Genomic DNA, 19,792 nt, shown 5'->3' with positions numbered 1-19,792 from the left:
CAGGAGCTCCTTAGGGCAGTATTCTCAACCCAACCATCTTCAGCTGCTTCATCAATGACCTTCCTTCCATCATAGGTTCAGAATGTTTGCTGATGATTGCACAGTGTTCAGTTCCATTCGTAACTAATGTGCCTGCATGCAGCAAGACCTCACCATGAACATCCTAGGGGTTCCCATTGATGAGAAACTTAATTGGACCAGCCACGTAAATACTGTGGCTACAAGAGCAGGCCAGAGGCTGGATATTCAGCGGTGAGCATCTCTCCTCCTGACTCCCCAAAGTCTTTCCACCATCTACAAGGCATGTCAGGAGTGTGATGGAATACTCTCCATTTGCCTGGATGAGTGCAGTTCCAATAACACTCCAGAAGCTCAACACCGTCCAGGACAAAGCAGACCACTTGATTGGCATCCCATCCACCACCTTAAGCATTCGCTCCCTCCACCACCGGTGCACCATGGCATCAGTGTGTACCATCTACAAGATGCACTGCAGCAACTTGCCAAGGTGAAATTCTTCAACAGCACCTTCCAAACCCACAACCTCTACTACCTAGAAGGACAAGACCAGCAGGTGCATGGGAACGCCACCACTTGCAAGTTCCCTTCCATGTCACACACCAGTCTGACTAGGAAATATATCCTTCATAATCATTGGATCAGAATCCTGGAACTCCCTAACAGTGCTGTGGGTGTACATTCACCACATGCACTGCAGTGGTTCAAGAAGGCGGCTCGCCACCACCTTCTCAAAGGCAATTAATGATGGGCAATAAATGCTTGCCTTGGCAGCAATGCCCACATCCTGTGAACGAATAAAAAAAAAAGTTAATGCAGTGACTTATGCTTGTAGGTCTAGCAGAGTCCTAAAGTGGGTTGGGGTTGTGTAATTTGTTAAATCACTTGCATTATTTTCATGTTCTTAACAATTTAAAGTAGTCTTGTAACCTTATGTATTAAATAATAGTGGAAATAAGAATCAATTTTCATTGTTTATTATACCACTAAAGTGATATTACAAAGCACCATCTACTAGTTTTCCTGATCTACAAAAATACTCAAAGTACCTGTTCAGTTTTTAAAAAATAACTACAGTACGATCAGCTTTCACTGAAGACTTGGATCAGTTGCAATTGTCAGCACTGAAATTGAAAAGCTAAGCTTGGGCTTCCAGAAGCATTTCTCCCGATTATAAGATTATTGTGGTTGATAATGAAGAAGAAAGCTGCAGACTGCAGGCAGATGCTTGAGGCAGATCAGCTGAGCAAATCGGTGGCAAATGGAATGTAATCCGGAAAAGTGTGAGGTAGTGCATTTGGGGAGGGCTAACAAGGAAAGGGATTACACATTAAATGGTAGGACACTGAAATGTAGAGGACCAAGGGGATCTTGGAGTGCATGCCCACAGATCCCTGAAGGTAGCAGGCTAGGTAGATAAGGTGGTTAAGAAGGCATACAGAATGCTTGCCTTTATTAGCTGAGGCATAGAATACAAGAATAGCGGGGGGTTATGCTTGAACTGTATAAAACACTGGTTAGGCCACAGCTGGAGTACTGTGCAGTTCTGGTCGCCACATTACAGGAAGGATGTGATTGCACTGCAGAGGGTACAGAGGAGATTTACGAGGATGTTGTCAGGAGTGGAGAATCTTAGCTATGAGGACAGATTGGATAGGCTGGGTTTGTTTTCCTTGGAACAGAAGAGGTTGAAGGGAGGCCTCATTGAGGTGTATAAAATTATTAGTGTCTTAGATATCATCATCATAGGCAGTCCCTCGAAATCGAGGAAGACTTGCTTCCACTTTAAAAGTGAGTTCTCAGGTGGCTGTACAGTCCAAAGTGGGAATTATAGTCTCTAACAGGTGTGGCAGACAGTGGTTAAAGGAAAGGGTGGGTGGGGAGCCTGGTTTGCCGCACCCTCCTTCCGCTGTCTGCGCTTGGTTTCTGCATACTGTCGGTGTCGAGACTCGAGGTGGTCAGTGTCCTCCCGGATGCTCTTTCTCTACTTTGGAAGGTCTTGGGCTAGAGATTCCCAGGTGCCGGTGGGGATGTTGCACGTTATCGAGGAGGCTTTGAGGGTGTCCTTGAAACGTTTCCTCTGCCCACTTGGGGCTCGCTTGCCATGTAGGAGTTCCGATATTTTACCTATCGTTCGAGCCAGGGATCGCAAGGATGTACGCATCACCCGCTTATGACATGACCTGACAAATGCTGGATGGGACCACCACCTAATCCGCTCCATCATCAACATCAATATAGCCCCAAAGCGCCGACGGCAGCAGAAGTAGTACCGCAAAAAAATCAATGTCAGGACACTCAAAGACCCAGCTAAGAGAGCCCTATGCAGCCAGCACCTCACTGCTAACCTAGCGACCCTTGACCCCGAGACACAGAACGCCCACAGCGCTTGGTCTGTCCTCCAGGCCACCATAACCAGTGCCTGCGAAGAGACGCTCGGTCACTCAACCAGGAAACACCAGGACTGATTTGATGAGTGACCAGGAGATCCAAGAGTGAATAAATTGCAAGTGCAGGGCATTTCTGAACCTAAAACAACAATCCGATTCGGGAGCAGCAAAGCAGCATTACAGACGGCTTAAGGCTGGGATCCAACAAAAAACCCGCGACCTAAAGAATAGATGGTGGGTGGAGAAAGCACAGGAGATTCAGCAGCTGGCCGATAGCCATGATGTGCGAGGATTCTTCATCGCAGTCAAGGCCACGACGGCCCAAGCACCCAAGGCACCACCCCACTGCTGGCCAAGAACGGGGAGACATTGCCTCGGTGTCCTTGATGAGTCAGGATCCGCTGGAAGGAGACTTCGAAGATCTTCTTAACCGAGCCTCTGCCTTTGACTCGAGTGTCCTTGACTCCATCCCGCAGCATGCTACCCGCCACCATCTCAGCAAAACCCCAGCTCTGCACGAGGTAGAAAAGGCCATCTGCCAGCTCAAGAACAACAAGGCAACGGGAGTGGATGGAATCCCCGCTGATGCACTAAAGTATGGCGGAGAGGCACTATTGGCACAAATGCATGACCTCCTCTCTCATCTGGAAGGAGGAGAGCATACCAGGAGATCTGAGATGCAGTAAACGTGACCATCTTTAAAAAAGGGGACAAGTCCGACTGCGGCAACTACAGAGGAATCTCCCTTTTAGCAGCCACTGGGAAAGTCGTCGCTAGAATCCTACTCAACCATTTTCTCCCTGTGGCTGAGGAGCTCCTCCCGGAGTCATAGTGTGGATTTCGCCCACTACGAGGTGCAACGGACATGATCTTTATGTCGCGACAACTGCAAGAAAAATGTAGGGACAGCACCAACCCTTGTACATGGCCTTCTTTGACCTCACAAAGGCCTTTGACACTGTCAACTGCGAGGGACTATGGAGCGTCCTCCTCCGTTTCGGCTGCCTCTAAATGTTTGTCACCATCCTCCGCCTGCTTCATGACGACATGCAAACAGTGATCCTGACCAACGGACCCATCACAGACCCAATCCACATCCGGACCGGAGTCGAGCAGGGCTGTGTCATCGCGCCAACCCTCTGCTCAATCTTCCTCACTGCAATGCTCCACCTCACAGTCAACAAGCTCCCCGCTGGAGTGGAACTAAACTACAGAACCAGTGGGAACCTGTTCAACCTTCGTCGTCTCCAGGCCAGATCCAAGACCGTCCCAACGTCTGTCATCAAACTACAGTACGCAGACGACGCTTGCTTCTGCGCACATTCAAAGACTGAACTCCAAGTCATCGTCAACATCTTCACTGAGGCATAAGGAAGCATGGGCGTTACACTAAACATCCGTAAGATAAAGGTTCTCCACCAACCTGACCCTGCCACACAGCACTGTTTCCGCCCCCCCCCCCTCCCCCCCAGTCATCAAGATCCATGGCGCGGCCCTGGACAACATGGACCATTTTTCATACCTCGGGAGCCTAGTATCAGCAAGAGCAGACATCGACGACGGGGTTCAACACCACCTCCAATGCGCCAGCGCAGCCTCCGGCCATCTGAGGAAGAGAGTGTTCGAAGATCAGGCCCTGAAATCTGCCACTAAGCTCATGGTCTACAGGGCTGTAGTGGTACCCGCCCTCCTGCATGGCTCAGAGACATGGACTATATACAGTAGACACCTCAAATCACTGGGAAAATACCACCAACGATGTGTCCTGCAAGATCCCTTGTGAGGACAGACTCACCAACGTTGGCGTCCTAGATTAGGCCAACATCCCCAGCATCGAAGCACTGACCACATTCGACCAGCACTGTTGGGTGGGCTACGTTATTCGCATGCCTGATGCAGGACTCCCAAAGCAAGCGCTCTACTCTGAATTCCTACATGGCAAGCGAGTCCCAGGTGAGCAGAGGAAACATTTCAAGGACATCCTAAATGCCTTCTTGATAAAATGCAACATCCCCACCGACACCTGGGAGTCCCTAGCCAAAGACCACCCCAAGTGGAGGAAGAGCATCCGGGAGGGCGCTGAGCATCTCGAGTCTCACCGCCGAAAGCATGCAGAAAACAAGTGCAGGCAGCAGAAGGAGTGTGCGGCAAATCAGTCCCACCCACCCTTTCCTTCAATGACTGACTGTCCCACCTGTGACAGAGACTGTAATTCTCGTATTGGACTGTTCAGTCACCTAAGAACTCATTTTTAGAGTGGAAGCAAGTCTTCCTCGATTTCGAAGGACTGCCTATGATGATGTGGAGTTCCAAGTAGAGTACTTGTTTAGGGAGTCTCGTGTTGGGCATGCGGACGATGTGGCCCGCCTAACGGAGCTGGTCGAATGTGGTCAGCGCTTCAATGCTGGGGATGTTAGCCTTGGCGAGAACATTGACGTTGATGCATCTATCCTTCCACTGGATTTGCAGGATCATGCGGAGGCAGCACTGGTGGTACTTCTCCAGCGCTTTGAGGTGTCTGCTTTATATAATCCATGTCTCTGAGCCATATAGGAGGGCAGGTATGACTACTGACCTGTAGACCAGAAGCTTGGTGCCAGAGTTGATGTCATGTATGTACATGCTGTTTGTAGCCACCAGATGGTGTCATTGTTGGAGGCCACTGAGCAGCACGCACACGGTGCTGCTCTGGTATAAAAGGCCAGCCATTTTGAGAGCCAGCACTTTGGGCCTGAATAAAGCAGAAGCAGGGTTGCACCTTGCTTAATTAAACAGTAAGTATTGGTTCAAGCGGCTCACAAAATGACTGGCCTTTTATACCAGAGCAGCACCATGTGCGTGCTGCTCAGTAGCCTCCAATAATGACACCATCTGGTGGCTACAAATAACATGACAATTGAGGTCCTGATTTCAAACACTCTCTTCCTCAGGCGACCGAAGGCTGCGCTGGCACACTGGAGGCGGTGTTGGACCTTGTTATCGATGTCTGTCTTTGCTGATAGTAGGCTCACGAGGGTATGGAAAATGGTCCATGTTGTCCAAGGCCGAGCCGTGGATTTTGATGACGTGGGGGGGGGGGGCAGTGCTGTGTGGCGGGATCAGGTTGGTGGAGGACCTTTGTCTTACGGATGTTTAGCGTAAGGCCCATGCTTTCATACGCCTCAGTGAAGGTGTTTATGATGGCTGGGAGTTTGGCCTCTGAGTGCACAGACGCAAGCGTCGTCCGCGTACTGTAGTTCGATGTCAGAGGATGGGATGACCTTGGATCTATCTTGGAGGCGACGTAGGTTGAAGAGGTTCCCATTGGTTCTACAGTTTAGTTCCATTCCAGCGGGGAGCTTGTTGATAGTGAGGTGGAACATTGCAGCAAGGAAGATCGAGAAGAGCGTTGGTGCGATAACGCAACCCTGCTTGAACCCGGTCCGGACGTGGATTGGGTCAGTGGTGGATCTGTTGGTCGGCATCACTGCTTGCATGTCGTCGTGGAGCAAGTGAAGGATGGTGACAACATTTTGGGGGGCAGCCGAAACGGAGGAGGGTGCTCCATAGTCCCTCACAGTTGACAGTGTCAAAGGTCTTTGTGAGGTCCAAGAAGGCCATGTACAAGGGGTGGTGGTGTTCTCTGCATTTCTCTTGTCGTTGTCACGCAATGAAGATCATGTCAGTTGTACCCTTTAGTGGACGGGTTCCATATTGTGACTCTAGGAGGAGCTCTTTAGCCAAGAGAGAAGACAGTTGAGGAGGATTCTTGCGATGACTTTCCCAATGGCCGACAGCAGGGAGATTCCTCTGTAGTTGCCGCAGTCGGACTTCTCCCATTTTTTGAAGATGGTCACGATTACGGCGTGTCTGAAATCTTTTGGCATGCTCTCCTCCTTCCATATAAGAGAGATAATGTCATACATTCATGCCAATAGTACTTCCTCACCACACTTTAGTGCCTCAGCAGGGATTCAATCTGCTCCTGATGGCTTATTCTTGAGCTAACAGCCTTTTCTACCTTGTGCAGGGTTGGGGTTTTGCTGAGATGATGCTGGTAGCATGCTGCGGGATGGAGTCAAGGACACTTGTGTTGAAGGCAGAATCTCGGTTAAGGAGATCTTCGAAGTGCTCCTTCCTGCAGTCTGGACTGCCTCGGTGTCCTTAATGAGTGCCTTTCCGTTCTTGGCTAGTAGTGGGGTGGGGCCTTGGGTGCTTGGGCCATAGATGGTCTTGACTGCCCTGAAGAATCCTCGCACGTCATGGTTGTCGGTCAGCTGTTTGATCTCCTGTGCTTTTTCCACCCACCATCTATTTTTTAGGTCGTGGGTTTTTTCTCTGACCTCTGACCTTGGCTTTCAGCCGTCTGTAGAGTTGCTTTGCTGCTCCTGAGTTGGGTTGCTGCTTTAAGTTCAGAAATGTCTTGTGCTTGCAGCTTATTAGCTCATTAGGTCATTCTCGCCAAACCAGTCTTGGTGTTTCTTGGTTGAGTGACCGAGCTTCTCTTTACAGGCACTGGTTGTGGAGTCCTTGACCAGGCGCTGTAGACACTCTGCGCTTCGGGGTCATTGAGAGTCGCCAGGTTGGCAGTAAGGCGCCGGCTGTATAGGGCTCTCTTAGCTAGGTCTTTGAGTGCTCCGGCGTTGATTTTTCTGTGGCATTATTTCTGTTGCCGTCGCTGCTTTGGGACTATATTGATAATGATAGAGCGGATTAGGCGGTGGTCCATCCAGCAGTCGTTGGCTCCTGTCATGCAGCGGATGATGCGCACGATCTTGCGGTCCCTTGCTCGGATGATGACTTAGTCGAGCAAATGCCAGCGCTTAGAGCGAGGGTGTTGTCATGATGCCTTGTACTTGTCCCTCTGACAGAACAAGGTGTTGGTGATGACAAGGTCATGTTCTAGGCATTTTGTCAGGAGCAGGGTACTGCTGGGGTTGGTTTTCCCTACCCCCCTCTCTGCCAATCCTGCCTCCCCAGAGGTCTGTGTCCTTACCGACTGGCGTTGATGTCGTCGAGGAGGATCAGTTTGTCGTCCGTAGGGACGAGGCACAGGGATTAACATAGAAACATAGAAAATAGGTGCAGGAGCAGGCCATTCAGCCCTTCTAGCCTGCACCGCCATTCAACGAGTTCATGGCTAACATGAAACTTCAGTACCCACTTCCTGCTTTCACGCCATACCCCTTGATCCCCCGAGTAGTAAGGACTTCATCTAACTCCCTTTTGAATATATTTAGTGAATTGGCCTCAACTACTTCCTGTGGTAGAGAATTCCACAGGTTCACCACTCTCTGGGTGAAGAAGTTTCTCCTTATCTCGGTCCTAAATGGCTTACCCCTTATCCTTAGACTGTGACCCCTGGTTCTGGACTTCCCCAACATTGGGAACATTCTTCCTGCATCCAACCTGTCCAAACCCGTCAGAATTTTAAACGTTTCTATGAGGTCCCCTCTCACTCTTCTGAACTCCAGTGAATACAAGCCCAGTTGATTCAGTCTTTCTTGATAGGTCAGTCCCACCATCCCGGGAATCAGTCTGGTGAATCTTCGCTGCACTCCCTCAACAGCAAGTATGTCCTTCCTCAAGTTAGGAGACCAAAACTGTACACAATACTCCAGGTGTGGCCTCACCAAGGCCCTGTACAACTGTAGCAACACCTCCCTGCCCCTGTACTCAAATCCCCTCGCTATGAAGGCCAACATGCCATTTGCTTTCTTAACCGCCTGCTGTACCTGCATGCCAACCTTCAATGACTGATGTACCATGACACCCAGGTCTCGTTGCACCTTCCCTTTTCCTAATCTGTCACCATTCAGATAATAGTCTGTCTCTCTGTTTTTACCACCAAAGTGGATAACCTCACATTTATCCACATTATACTTCATCTGCCACGCATTTGCCCACTCACCTAACCTATCCAAGTCACTCTGTAGCCTCATAGCATCCTCCTCGCAGCTCACACTGCCACCCAACTTAGTGTCATCCGCAAATTTGGAGATACTACATTTAATCCCTTCGTCTAAATCATTAATGTATAATGTAAACAGCTGGGGCCCCAGCACAGAACCCTGCGGTACCCCACTAGTCACTGCCTGCCATTCCGAAAAGTACCCATTTACTCCTACTCTTTGCTTCCTGTCTGACAACCAGTTCTCAATCCACGTCAGCACACTACCCCCAATCCCATGTGCTTTAACTTTGCACATTAATCTCCTGTGTGGGACCTTGTCGAAAGCCTTCTGAAAGTCCAAATATACCACATCAACTGGTACTCCTTTGTCCACTTTATTGGAAACATCCTCAAAAAATTCCAGAAGATTTGTCAAGCATGATCTCCCTTTTACAAATCCATGCTGACTTGGACCTATCATGTCACCATTTTCCAAATGCGCTGCTATGACATCCTTAATAATTGATTCCATCATTTTACCCACTACTGAGGTCAGGCTGACCGGTCTATAATTCCCTGCTTTCTCTCTCCCTCCTTTTTTAAAAAGTGGGGTTACATTGGCTACCCTCCACTCGATAGGAACTGATCCAGAGTCAATGGAATGTTGGAAAATGACTGTCAATGCATCCGCTATTTCCAAGGCCACCTCCTTAAGTACTCTGGGATGCAGTCCATCAGGCCCTGGGGATTTATCGGCCTTCAATCCCATCAATTTCCCCAACACAATTTCCCGACTAATAAAGATTTCCCTCAGTTCCTCCTCCTTAATAGACCCTCTGACCACTTTTATATCCGGAAGGTTGTTTGTGTCCTCCTTAGTGAATACTGAACCAAAGTACTTGTTCAATTGGTCTGCCATTTCTTTGTTCCCCGTTATGACTTCCCCTGATTCTGACTGCAGGGGACCTACGTTTGTCTTTACTAACCTCTTTCTCTTTACATACCTATAGAAACTTTTGCAATCCGCCTTAATGTTCCCTGCAAGCTTCTTCTCGTACTCCATTTTCCCTACCCTAATCAAACCCTTTGTCCTCCTCTGCTGAGTTCTAAATTTCTCCCAGTCCCCAGGTTCGCTGCTATTTCTGGCCAATTTGTATGCCACTTCCTTGGCTTTAATACTATCCCTGATTTCCCTAGATAGCCACGGTTGAGCCACCTTCCCTTTTTTATTTTTACGCCAGACAGGAATGTACAATTGTTGTAATTCATCCATGCATTCTCTAAATGTCTGCCATTGCCCATCCACAGTCAACCCCTTAAGTATCATTAGCCAATCTATCTTAGCCAATTCATGCCTCATACCTTCAAAGTTACCCTTCTTTAAGTTCTGGACCATGGTCTCTGAATTAACTGTTTCATTCTCCATCCTAATGCAGAATTCCACCATATTATGGTCACTCTTCCCCAAGGGGCCTCGCACAATGAGATTGCTAATTAATCCTCTCTCATTACACAACACCCAGTCTAAGATGGCCTCCCCCCTAGTTGGTTCCTCGACATATTGGTCTAGAAAACCATCCCTTATGCATTCCAGGAAATCCTCCTCCACCGTATTGCTTCCAGTTTGGCTAGCCCAATCTATGTGCATATTAAAGTCACCCATTATAACTGCTGCACCTTTATTGCATGCACTCCTAATTTCCTGTTTGATGCCCTCCCCAACATCACTACTACTGTTTGGAGGTCTGTACACAACTCCCACTAACGATTTTTGCCCTTTAGTGTTCTGCAGCTCTACCCATATAGATTCCACATCATCCAAGCTAATGTCTTTCCTAACTATTGCATTAATCTCCTCTTTAACCAGCAATGCTACCCCACCTCCTTTTCCTTTTATTCTATCCTTCCTGAATGTTGAATACCCCTGGATGTTGAGTTCCCAGCCCTGATCATCCTGGAGCCACGTCTCCGTAATCCCAATCACATCATATTTGTTAACATATTTGTTTGAAGCTGGAATAGAATTCCTCTTTGGTCTCATCTGTTGCGTTGAGTGTTGGGGCATAGATACGGATGACTGTGGCGCACTGGTTCCGGGCTAGGGTGAGCCGGAGAGTCATGAGACATTCGCTTATCCCGCAGGGGGGAGTCTCTGAGTCGGCCCACCAGCTCATTCTTGATAGTAAAGCCAACTCCATGGAGGCGGCGTTCTTCTGGTTTACCTTTCCAGAAGACGATGTAACCACCACCTTGTTCTTTAAGCTGGCCTTCCCCTGCCCGCCAGGTCTCGCTTAGGGTGGTGATGTCGACGTCGAAGCGTCAGAGTTCCCGGGCAACGATGGCGGTGCAACGTTCCAGTCAGTCGCTGTTGGGGTTGCGCATGAGGGTCCTGACGTTCCAGATCCCGAACTTCATTTTGAAGGGTGGAAGATGCCTATGCACGAGTTCTTTTAACGTGGGGTGGCCGTTGCACACCAGCTACCACACGGGCTCAGCAGAACAAGGTCTTGGTCCAGTGGCAAGGGGGTCCAAGATGACTAGAGACCATACAGTATGTCCATACAGTAGAGCCTGGTCTTCTAGATATAGTGGATAGTAAGGGCCTAGTTCCCTTGGCAGAGGGGTCAACAACCGGGGGCATAAATTTAAAGTAAATGGTAGAAGGTTAAGAGGGGATTTGAGGGAAAATTTCTTGAGGGTTGTGGAGGTCTGGAACTCACTGCCTGAAAGGGTGGTAGAGGCAGAAACCCTCAGCACATTTAAAAAGTACTTGGATGTGCACTTGAAGTGCTGTAATCTGCAGTGTAATGGGCCTAGAGCTAGAAAGTGGGATTAGGCTGGAAGCCTTTTGTTGGCCGGCACGGACACGATGGGTCAAAATGGCCTCCTTCCATGCTGTAAACTTCTATGATTCTATGATTAGTATCTACATGGTACCGTTTGAGGACGCAACAAACTCCAATGCCCTTTGTACCTGGGATTACCAATCTTTGTAACCCTGGTGACTTATCTCAATATTTTCTGGTCCACCTCCTCTCCCAATGGACCTCTTGGTTCTGCTGTCTTGATGTGTCTCCATATAAAGCATTGCTGCTTCCGCCACCCCCACTCTTCCTTGCAGTCAGATTTGGGTCTATTCCAGACTTCTTTGTGATGTGAAATCAGTCTGTTTTCATCATAGTGCATAGGCTAGTTTCCTATTGAAAAGCTCATTCCTTTTTGCAGAAGAGTGGGCGAGTGACTACGATTGGATAGATTTTGTGCCTAATGTAGGAGAGTTATGATGGGCACTACAAATTGAATGCATTTATCTCACCACCAGACATTAGTTAATCTTTTATATTTGTTTGTAATTTATTTTGTAAATATGTTTTTTAAACAAAAAATAGCAAACTTGTACTGAGCACAGTAGGCTTGGAGTGAAATAAAAACAGAAAATGCTGGAAATACTCAGCAGGTCAGGCAGCAGCTGTGGAGAGAGAAAATGAGTTAACGTTTCAGGTCGCTGACCTTTTGTCAGAACCGGAAATTGTTAGAGATGTGACAGATTTTAAACAAGGGCACGGAAAGTGGGGAGGGGAGGAAAGAAAAGGGAAGGTCTGTGATAGGGTGGAAGGCAGGTGTGATTAAATGACAAAGCAAAAGGAGATGGTAATGGGACAAGTAAAGAAACAAAAGATGAGTCTGTGGGGAAAAAATAGGAGCAGAGATTATGGTCTGGAATTGTTGAACTCGATGTTGCCCTTTAATCAACATCACTCCATGACCCTACGATAGGATGAGTCCAGAAGGCTGTAAAGTGCCTAAGTGAAAGATGAGGTGCTGTCCCTTGAGCTTGCGTTGAGCTTCGTTGGAACAGTGTAGGAGGAAAAGGATGGAAAGGTCAGAGTGGGAGTGGAGTGGAGAGGAGAATTAAAGTGACAGGTGACTGGAAGCTCGGGGGCATGCTTACTGACTGAACGGAGGTGTTCCGCAAAGTGGAAGAAGTGTTTGGGGCCCTGGACAGTAGGAAGAGAGGAGATAAAAGGGCAGGTGATGCATCTCCTGAGCTTGCACGGGAAGGTACCATGTGAAAGGGGAAGGGGGTGTTTGGGGTGGTTGAGGAGTGGACCAGGGTGTCACAGAAGGCGCGTTCCCTTCAGAATGCTGAAAGGGGAGGGGAGGGGAAGATGTGGAATCAACACTGGAGGTGGCGGAGGATGATCCATTGAATGTAGAGGTTGATGGGGTGAAATTGAGGACAACGGTAGTGATGTTGATTAAAGGGTAACAAAGATGAAGGTGGAGCTGGACCACAGAGGGAATGTGATCATAATCTATTTAGCTGTTTTGTATTATGGCTGGGCTCCATATGCTTCTAACTTACACAATGGAAAAATCTGAATTTCCATTTCTAACTCCCAACAAGTTAATGACAAATCTTAATTATTTTTTTACAACCAGTTATTTCCTTCATAGCTTACATCTGTTTTTCAATACCTCTCCCCCCCTCACTCCTTTTCCTTCATTCTTCTGAAACTGTATGATTTATATTCTGCTTGTCTGCAAATGCCTTCTAACCCTCCCGAGGGGGAGAGAGGAAAATGTTCTGAAGACAGATTCAGTGTGATAGTAATAATGTAATACTCTCTGGCTATTGTCTTATGGGATATCATTCTAATGTATTTTTTTCAAACTTAGGTCGAGACTTGATTTGCATTCAGTCTATGGATGGGATGCTGATGTTCTTTGAGCAGGAAAGCTTTGCTTTTGGGCGTTTTTTGCCTGGTTGCCTTTTGCCAGGCCCATTGAAATACAGTTCAAGGACAGATTCTTTTATTACTGTGTCCTCAAGTCGGCAAGTTGAAAACTATAAGTGAGTCTAATATATTTCTTGTCTTTCTTGTATATAATTGATTGAAAAGAATTTAACCCCAAATGGATTTTCTTTCTACTTTAATGCAAAGTTAATAATTAATACATGCATTATGTTTAGGAAATAACAATGAAAAAACCAACTTGCACTGTGTGTGTAGCTGTTGTGGTTTGAGCTGGTGTAGCTGCTAATGTACTTATGAAGCTTGTGTTATTGAGTGAATTGATTTGGTTATTTTCTTTGACAGCAGACACAAATTACTACATGAATATTTAATTATTCTATGAATAACTCTTAATGCATATATTGCCCAAACTCTCCCCTGATCATGCCATTGGGGCATATTTCCTTCTCTGTTCACGTACAATTTTATGACACTATAGCCACATTTTTTTCTAAGGACCAACATGCTATAACCTCAGGACCTATACTCCATGTTAAAGAAATGTAGCCAAGTATAACACATGTCATTAAAAACAACAACTTGCAGTTCTATAGTGTCTTTAATTAGAGGGCGAACAGCCAGAGGTCGTGCTCCACATCGGTACCAATGACATAGATAGGAAGAGGGATGAGATCCTGCAGGCAGAGTTTAGGGAGCTAGGAGAGAGATTAAAAAGCAGGGCCACAAAGGTAGTAATCTCTGGATTACTCCCAGTGCCACGAGCTAGTGAGTACAGAAATAGGAAGATAGAGCAGATGAATACATGGCTGGAGAGATGGTGCAGACAAGAGGGCTTTAGTTTGCTGAGGCACTCTGATCGCTTCTGGGGGAGGTGGCACCTGTACAAGCCGGACGGGTTGCACCTCAACAGAGCCGGGACCAATATCCTCGCTGGTTGCTGGTTCTGTTTGGGAGGGTTTAAACTAGCTTGGCAGGGGGATGGCAACCTGAAAATAGATTCAGTAGGGAGGGGAGTAAAGCTGGAATTAGAAAGCAAAAATAAAGAAAGTGAGTTTGAAGGAGAGGGGAAACGAGCAGGAAAAAAGGTTTAAAAAACAAATTTAAAGGCACTTTGTCTAAATGCATGTAGCATTTGTCACAAAATAGATGAGTTGACGGCACAAATTGAGACAAATGGGTATGATCTGATAGCCATTACAGAGATCTGGTTGCAAGGTGACCAGGACTGGGAATTAAATATTATGACAATTTGGAAGGACAGACAGATAGAAAAAGGAAGGGGGGTAGCTCTATTGATGAAGGATGGAATCACTGCAATAGTGAGAAACTATATTGGCTCAAATGATCAGGATGTTGAAACAGTTTGGGTGGAGATAAAGAATAATAAGGGGAAAAAGGTCACTGGTGGTTGTAGTCTATAGGCCCCCCTCTCTGTTGGTCAGAGTATAAACCAGGAAATAGTGGGGGCTTGTAAAAAGGGAACAGCAATAATCATGGGTGATTTTAACCTCCATATTGATTGGACAAATCAAATTGGTCAGGGTAACCTTGAGGAAGAGTTCATAGAGTGCATCAGGGACGGGTTCCTTGAGTAGTATGTAATGGATCCAACCGGGGGCAGGCTATCTTAGATTTGGTCCAGTGTAATGAGATAGGATTAATAAACAATCTCCTCGTAAAGAATCCCCTTGGAATGAGTGATCATAGGATGATTGAATTTCAAATTTAGATGGAGGGTGAGAAAGTTGGATCTCTAACCAGCGTACTAAGCTTAAATAAAGGAGACTATGAAGGTATGAGGGCAGAGTTGGCTAAAGTGGACTGAGAAATTAGATGAAAATGTAGGATGGTTGATGAGCAGTGGTGTACATTTAAGGAGATATTTCACAACTCTCAAGAAAAATATATTCCAGTGAGGAGGAAAGGGTGTAAGAGAAAAGATAGCCATCCGTGGCTAACTAAAGAAATAAAGGATGGTATTCAATTTAAAAACAAGGGCACACAAAGTGGCCAAAACTAGTGGGAGAACAGAAGATTGGGAAGCTTTCAAAAGCCAGCATAGAATGACTAAAATAATGATTAAGAAAGGGAAGATTGTCTATGAAAATAAACTAGCACAAAATATAAAAACAGATAGCAAGAGTTTCTATAGGTATATAAAAAGTAAAAGAGTGGCTAAAGTAAATGTTGGTCCCTTAGAGGACGAGACCGGGGAATTAGTGATGGGGAACATGGAGATGGCAGAAACTCTGAACAAATATTTTGCATCAGTCTTTATGGTAGAGGACACTAACAATATTCCAACAGTGGATAGTCATGGGGCAAGAGGGGGGGAGGAATTTAACGCAATCACAATCACTAAGGAGCTGGTACTCAGTAAGATAATGAGACTAAAGGCAGATACATCACCTGGACCTGATGGCTTGCATCCTAGGGTCTTGAGAAGTAGCAGCAGGGATTGTGGATGCATTGGTTGTAATTTACCAAAATTCCCTGGATTCTGGGGAGGTCCCAGCAGATTGGAAAACTGTATATGTAACGCCCCTATTTAAAAAAGGAGGCAGACAAAAAGCAGGAAACTATAGACCAGTTAGCCTAACATCTGTGGTTGGGAAAATGTTGGAGTCCATTATTAAAGAAGCAGTAGCAGGACATTTGGAAAAGCAAAATTCGGTCAGGCAGAATCAGCATGGATTAATGAAGGGGAAGTCATGTTTGACAAATTTGCTGGAATTCTTTGAAAATGTAATGAATAAGGTGGATAAAGGGGAGCCAGTGGATGTGGTGTATTTGGACTTCCAGAAGGCATTTGACAAGGTGCCACATAAAAGGTTACGGCACAAGATAAAAATTCATGGGGTTGGGGGTAATATATTAGCATGGATAGAGGATTGGCTAACTAACAGAAAACAGAGAGTCGGGATAAATGGTTCATTCTCGAGTTGGCAATCAGTAACTACTGGGGTGCCGCAGGGATCAGTGCTGGGAACCCAACTATTTACAATCTATATTAACAACTTGGAAGAAGGGACTGAGTGTAATGTAGCCAAATTTGCTAACGGTATAAAGATGGGAGGAAAAGCAATGTGCGAGGAGGACACACAAAATCTGCAAACGGACATAGACAGGTGAGTCGGCAAAAATTTGGCAGATGGAGTATAAAGTTGGAACGTGTGAGGTCATGCACTTTGGCAGAAAAAAAATCAAAGAGCAAGTTATTATTTAAATGGAGAAAGATTGCAAAGTGTTGCAGTACAGCGGGACCTGTGGGTACTTGTGCATGAAACACAAAAGGATAGTATGCAGGTACAGCAAGTGATCAGGAAGGCCAATGGAATCTTGGCCTTTATTGCAAAGGAAATGGAGTATAAAAGCAGGGAAGTCTTACTACAGCCATATAGTGTATTGGTGAGACCACACCTGGAATACTGCGTGCAGTTTTGGTTTCCATATTTACAAAAGGCTATACTTGCTTTGAAGGCAGTTAAGAGAAGGTTCACTAGGTTGATTCCGGGGATGAGGGGGTTGACTTATGAGGAAAAGTTGAGTAGGTTGGGCCTCTACTCATTGGAATTCAGAGGTGATCTTATCGAAACGTATAAGATTATGAGGGGGCTTGACAAGGTGAATGCAGAGAGGGTGTTTCCACTGATGGGGGAGACTAGAACTAGAGGGCATGATCTTAGAATAAGGGGCCGCCCATTTAAAACTGAGATGAGGAGAAATTTCTTCTCTGAAGGATGTAAATCTGTGGAATTTGCTGCCTCAGAGAGTTGTGGAAGCTGGGACATTGAATAAATTTAAGACAGAAATAGACAGGTTCTGAAACGATAAGGGATTATGGGGAGCGGGCCGGAAAGTGGAGCTGAGTCCATGATCAGATCAGCCATGATATTGAATGGTGGAGCAGGCTCGAGGGGCTGTATGGCCTACTTCTGCTCCTATTTCTCATGTTCTTTTGTGCTATGCTCATAACAAAGAATGAAACTGTGTACAGTGGCCTTAGCTCCTTTAATAAGACTCCAGAGTGCAGGTACCTCATGGGTGGCCTGTTTATATACTGTGCTCCCAAGGGATGCTGGGATCTCTTGGGACTCCAATAGGTAAGCTCTCTGGTGGTGGTGTAATACAGGTTACAAGGGGTTAAATACATAACATTATGTTCTTACGTTAATGTGGAAACATATCTTAAAGGGCTGTACATCTATGTTTTAAAATATAGAATAATTAAACATGGAATAAATGTATATAAAATATATGATCTATTCTGTGAGCACTCAGTTTTGCTAATAATCCCTTGTGTGGAACCTCATCAAAGCAGATCTACCAGGTTTATAAAGTTATGAAGGGATTTCATGGTGTGAGTGGGGAAAGACAATTTCCTTTGGTTGAGGAGTTAGTGGTGAGGGGGTCATTAATTTAAAATTTTCACTAAGGTGGATGTTTGAGCACAGAATATTTTGCCATAGAGTGGCTGAGGTAAATACCATTGCATCCTTCAGGAGAAAATTGGATAAATATTTAAAGCAGATGAAGCTACAGGACTTTGGGGAGAATGCAGGGTAGTGGGATTAATTTTTGATTGCTCTAGCAAAGAGCCGGCACAGACATGATGTGCCAAATGTCCGCTTACTGTGCTGCAAAAGTCTCTGATTTTAGTTTTGTATTTTCCAACTGAGAGGACAATTTAATGTCTCATTTAAATTCAGTTTAATATCTCATCCAAAAGATGGCACCTCCAACAGTGCAGGAACCAGAAGATTTTTTGTCTGTTTAACATCTACAGTATCTCATGAATACATGGTGCATATACTGTTATTGAAAATAACTTCAGGTCTGTATGTGCCAAATAACATCAACAACTTGCATTTAAATTGCATCTTTAACATTGAAAAACACCGCAAAACACTTTGGAGGAGTAATTAGAAAAATGATGGTGTGTGTGTGTCCGTTATACTGATTTAAGTGGTATTTTTTTCTCCCTCATCAGGTACCAGGTGCTAGCTGTTGCTACAGATGCAGAAACCAGAGAAGATTCTGAACTGCAGAAATTAGGATCTGGGAAGAGACTAACGGTGAGGCCTGTGCTTTTAGTCTTGCTGCTTTTTTTTGAAAAACATAATCTGCCAGTTGTGCCATGTTGTTCACTAAATAATTTGGCACCTTTGGGTGATGGCAACTACAATGTGATTAAAATCAAAGTGATTTGTAGATTTGATGCTACCGAGGACCCACATCAAGGTTTACAATTTTAAAGAGACCTGCATGAAGGTACAAGGGAAGGACTAAAAATAATTGGGAGAGATTAATTTTTAACATCTTGATAGAGGACAAATGTAATGCTTTGAAAGGCACGTCGAGGAAGGCGTGGACAAATACATAGCTAAAATTAGCAAATACAGAGTCAAAAATCACAAACTTGAATGGATCAAACAATCAGAGGGTGGAAATAAAGAAAATGAGCCTTACAAATCCTGTAGAGGGGGTGGGTGTCCAACGGGGAGATTACAGGAAATGTCTGAAGTATGTCAAAAGGGTATTTGGAGGGGCAAAGAGGGAAATGAAAATTGAGATACTCTAGATGCTAAATACAACAGTTAAAAAGTCTTCTGGTTCCTGCACTGTTGAAGGTGTCTTTCTGAGACCCCGTTTGCCCCCTCAGATGGCTACAAAAGATCCCATAAGACTAGGTAGTTCACCCCGGGGTTTATATTTATCCTGCAGCCAACATTATCACATTTCTGTTTTTGGGAGCTTGCTGTACACAAATTGGCTGCCATGTTTCGCTGCATTACAACAGTGACTACTCTTCAAAGAGCACCTCATTGTCTGTGAAGCACTTTGGGACATTCTGAGATTGTGAAAGACATTATATAAATGAAATTCTTATAACAGCAAGAGGACAGGCAGGGAAGAGGTCAGAACCTTAAAGGATACCGATAGGGTGAAACTTAAGATGAGCAAGTTGTTGTTGAGTGCCGAGTAGTTAATATAATCAATGAATATGACAACAGTAACATGCCCAGTGTTGATTGAAATAATCCATGTAGATTTATGGACTTTGACATAAACATGGTGACTGATTTAAGCAGGCTCAAACCGCTTAAAACAAGTAAATCTTCAAGGATGGATGATATTTATCTCGGTCGGTGAGAAAGACTAAGGATAACATCTTTGAAGTGCTGATCATTATTGTGAAGGAGTCACTGAATGTTGGAAAGAAGCTAATGTAATACCTATATTCAAATAAAAGGTGATAAATTAACTTGGACTAATGGATCTGTAGGCGCCCAACATGAGTATCTAGAAAAATAATGGAACTGATTATCAGGAGCAAAGTTGCCTATTTGAGAATGATTTAGTAAATACTCGGCAAAGCGGTTTTAGAAGGAGGAGATCTTGTTTGAGTAAATCTCCTTACTTCTAGAGGAAATGATAAGTGGATAGTAGAAAGCCATATCAACTTGGATTCAGAAACCCAATGCAAACTGGTCAAATTTACAGACGATACAAAACTGAGGGCAGTGGATTTGGAGGAAACAGTTGGGGACCTACAAAAGGACTTTGATAAATCAGAGGCTGATCAGATTCAATACAAACACATGCAAGATACTATCCATTGGAAGGAGAAATGGACTTCATTGGCATACTATGGATGATGTAGAAATAGCTACCGGTAATGTGGGAAGGGATCTGTGGGCGATAGTATGCTTCGCACTTCATGACAAGTAGAGCAGTAAACAAAGGGAATA

At 45.4% G+C, this 19,792-nt stretch overlaps 1 protein-coding gene across 3 annotated transcripts in view; it reads left to right on the top strand.

The window, feature by feature from the left end:
- The window catches only part of bbs9 (Bardet-Biedl syndrome 9), an 852,590-nt gene that overhangs the window by 52,938 nt on the left and 779,860 nt on the right, over window positions 1-19,792 (top strand). For all 3 annotated transcript variants that reach the window (XM_070889198.1, XM_070889191.1, XM_070889207.1), the window contains exons 6-7: window positions 12,961-13,135; window positions 18,031-18,115. In XM_070889198.1, coding sequence (XP_070745299.1) covers window positions 12,961-13,135; window positions 18,031-18,115 — 260 coding nt within the window. The remainder of the gene's footprint in view (window positions 1-12,960; window positions 13,136-18,030; window positions 18,116-19,792) is intronic.

The sequence above is a fragment of the Pristiophorus japonicus genome, chromosome 1 (assembly GCF_044704955.1).
Source record: "Pristiophorus japonicus isolate sPriJap1 chromosome 1, sPriJap1.hap1, whole genome shotgun sequence".
In the NCBI taxonomy this organism is placed as follows: Eukaryota; Metazoa; Chordata; class Chondrichthyes; family Pristiophoridae; genus Pristiophorus; species Pristiophorus japonicus.
This window is presented reverse-complemented; position numbering and strand designations above follow the sequence as displayed.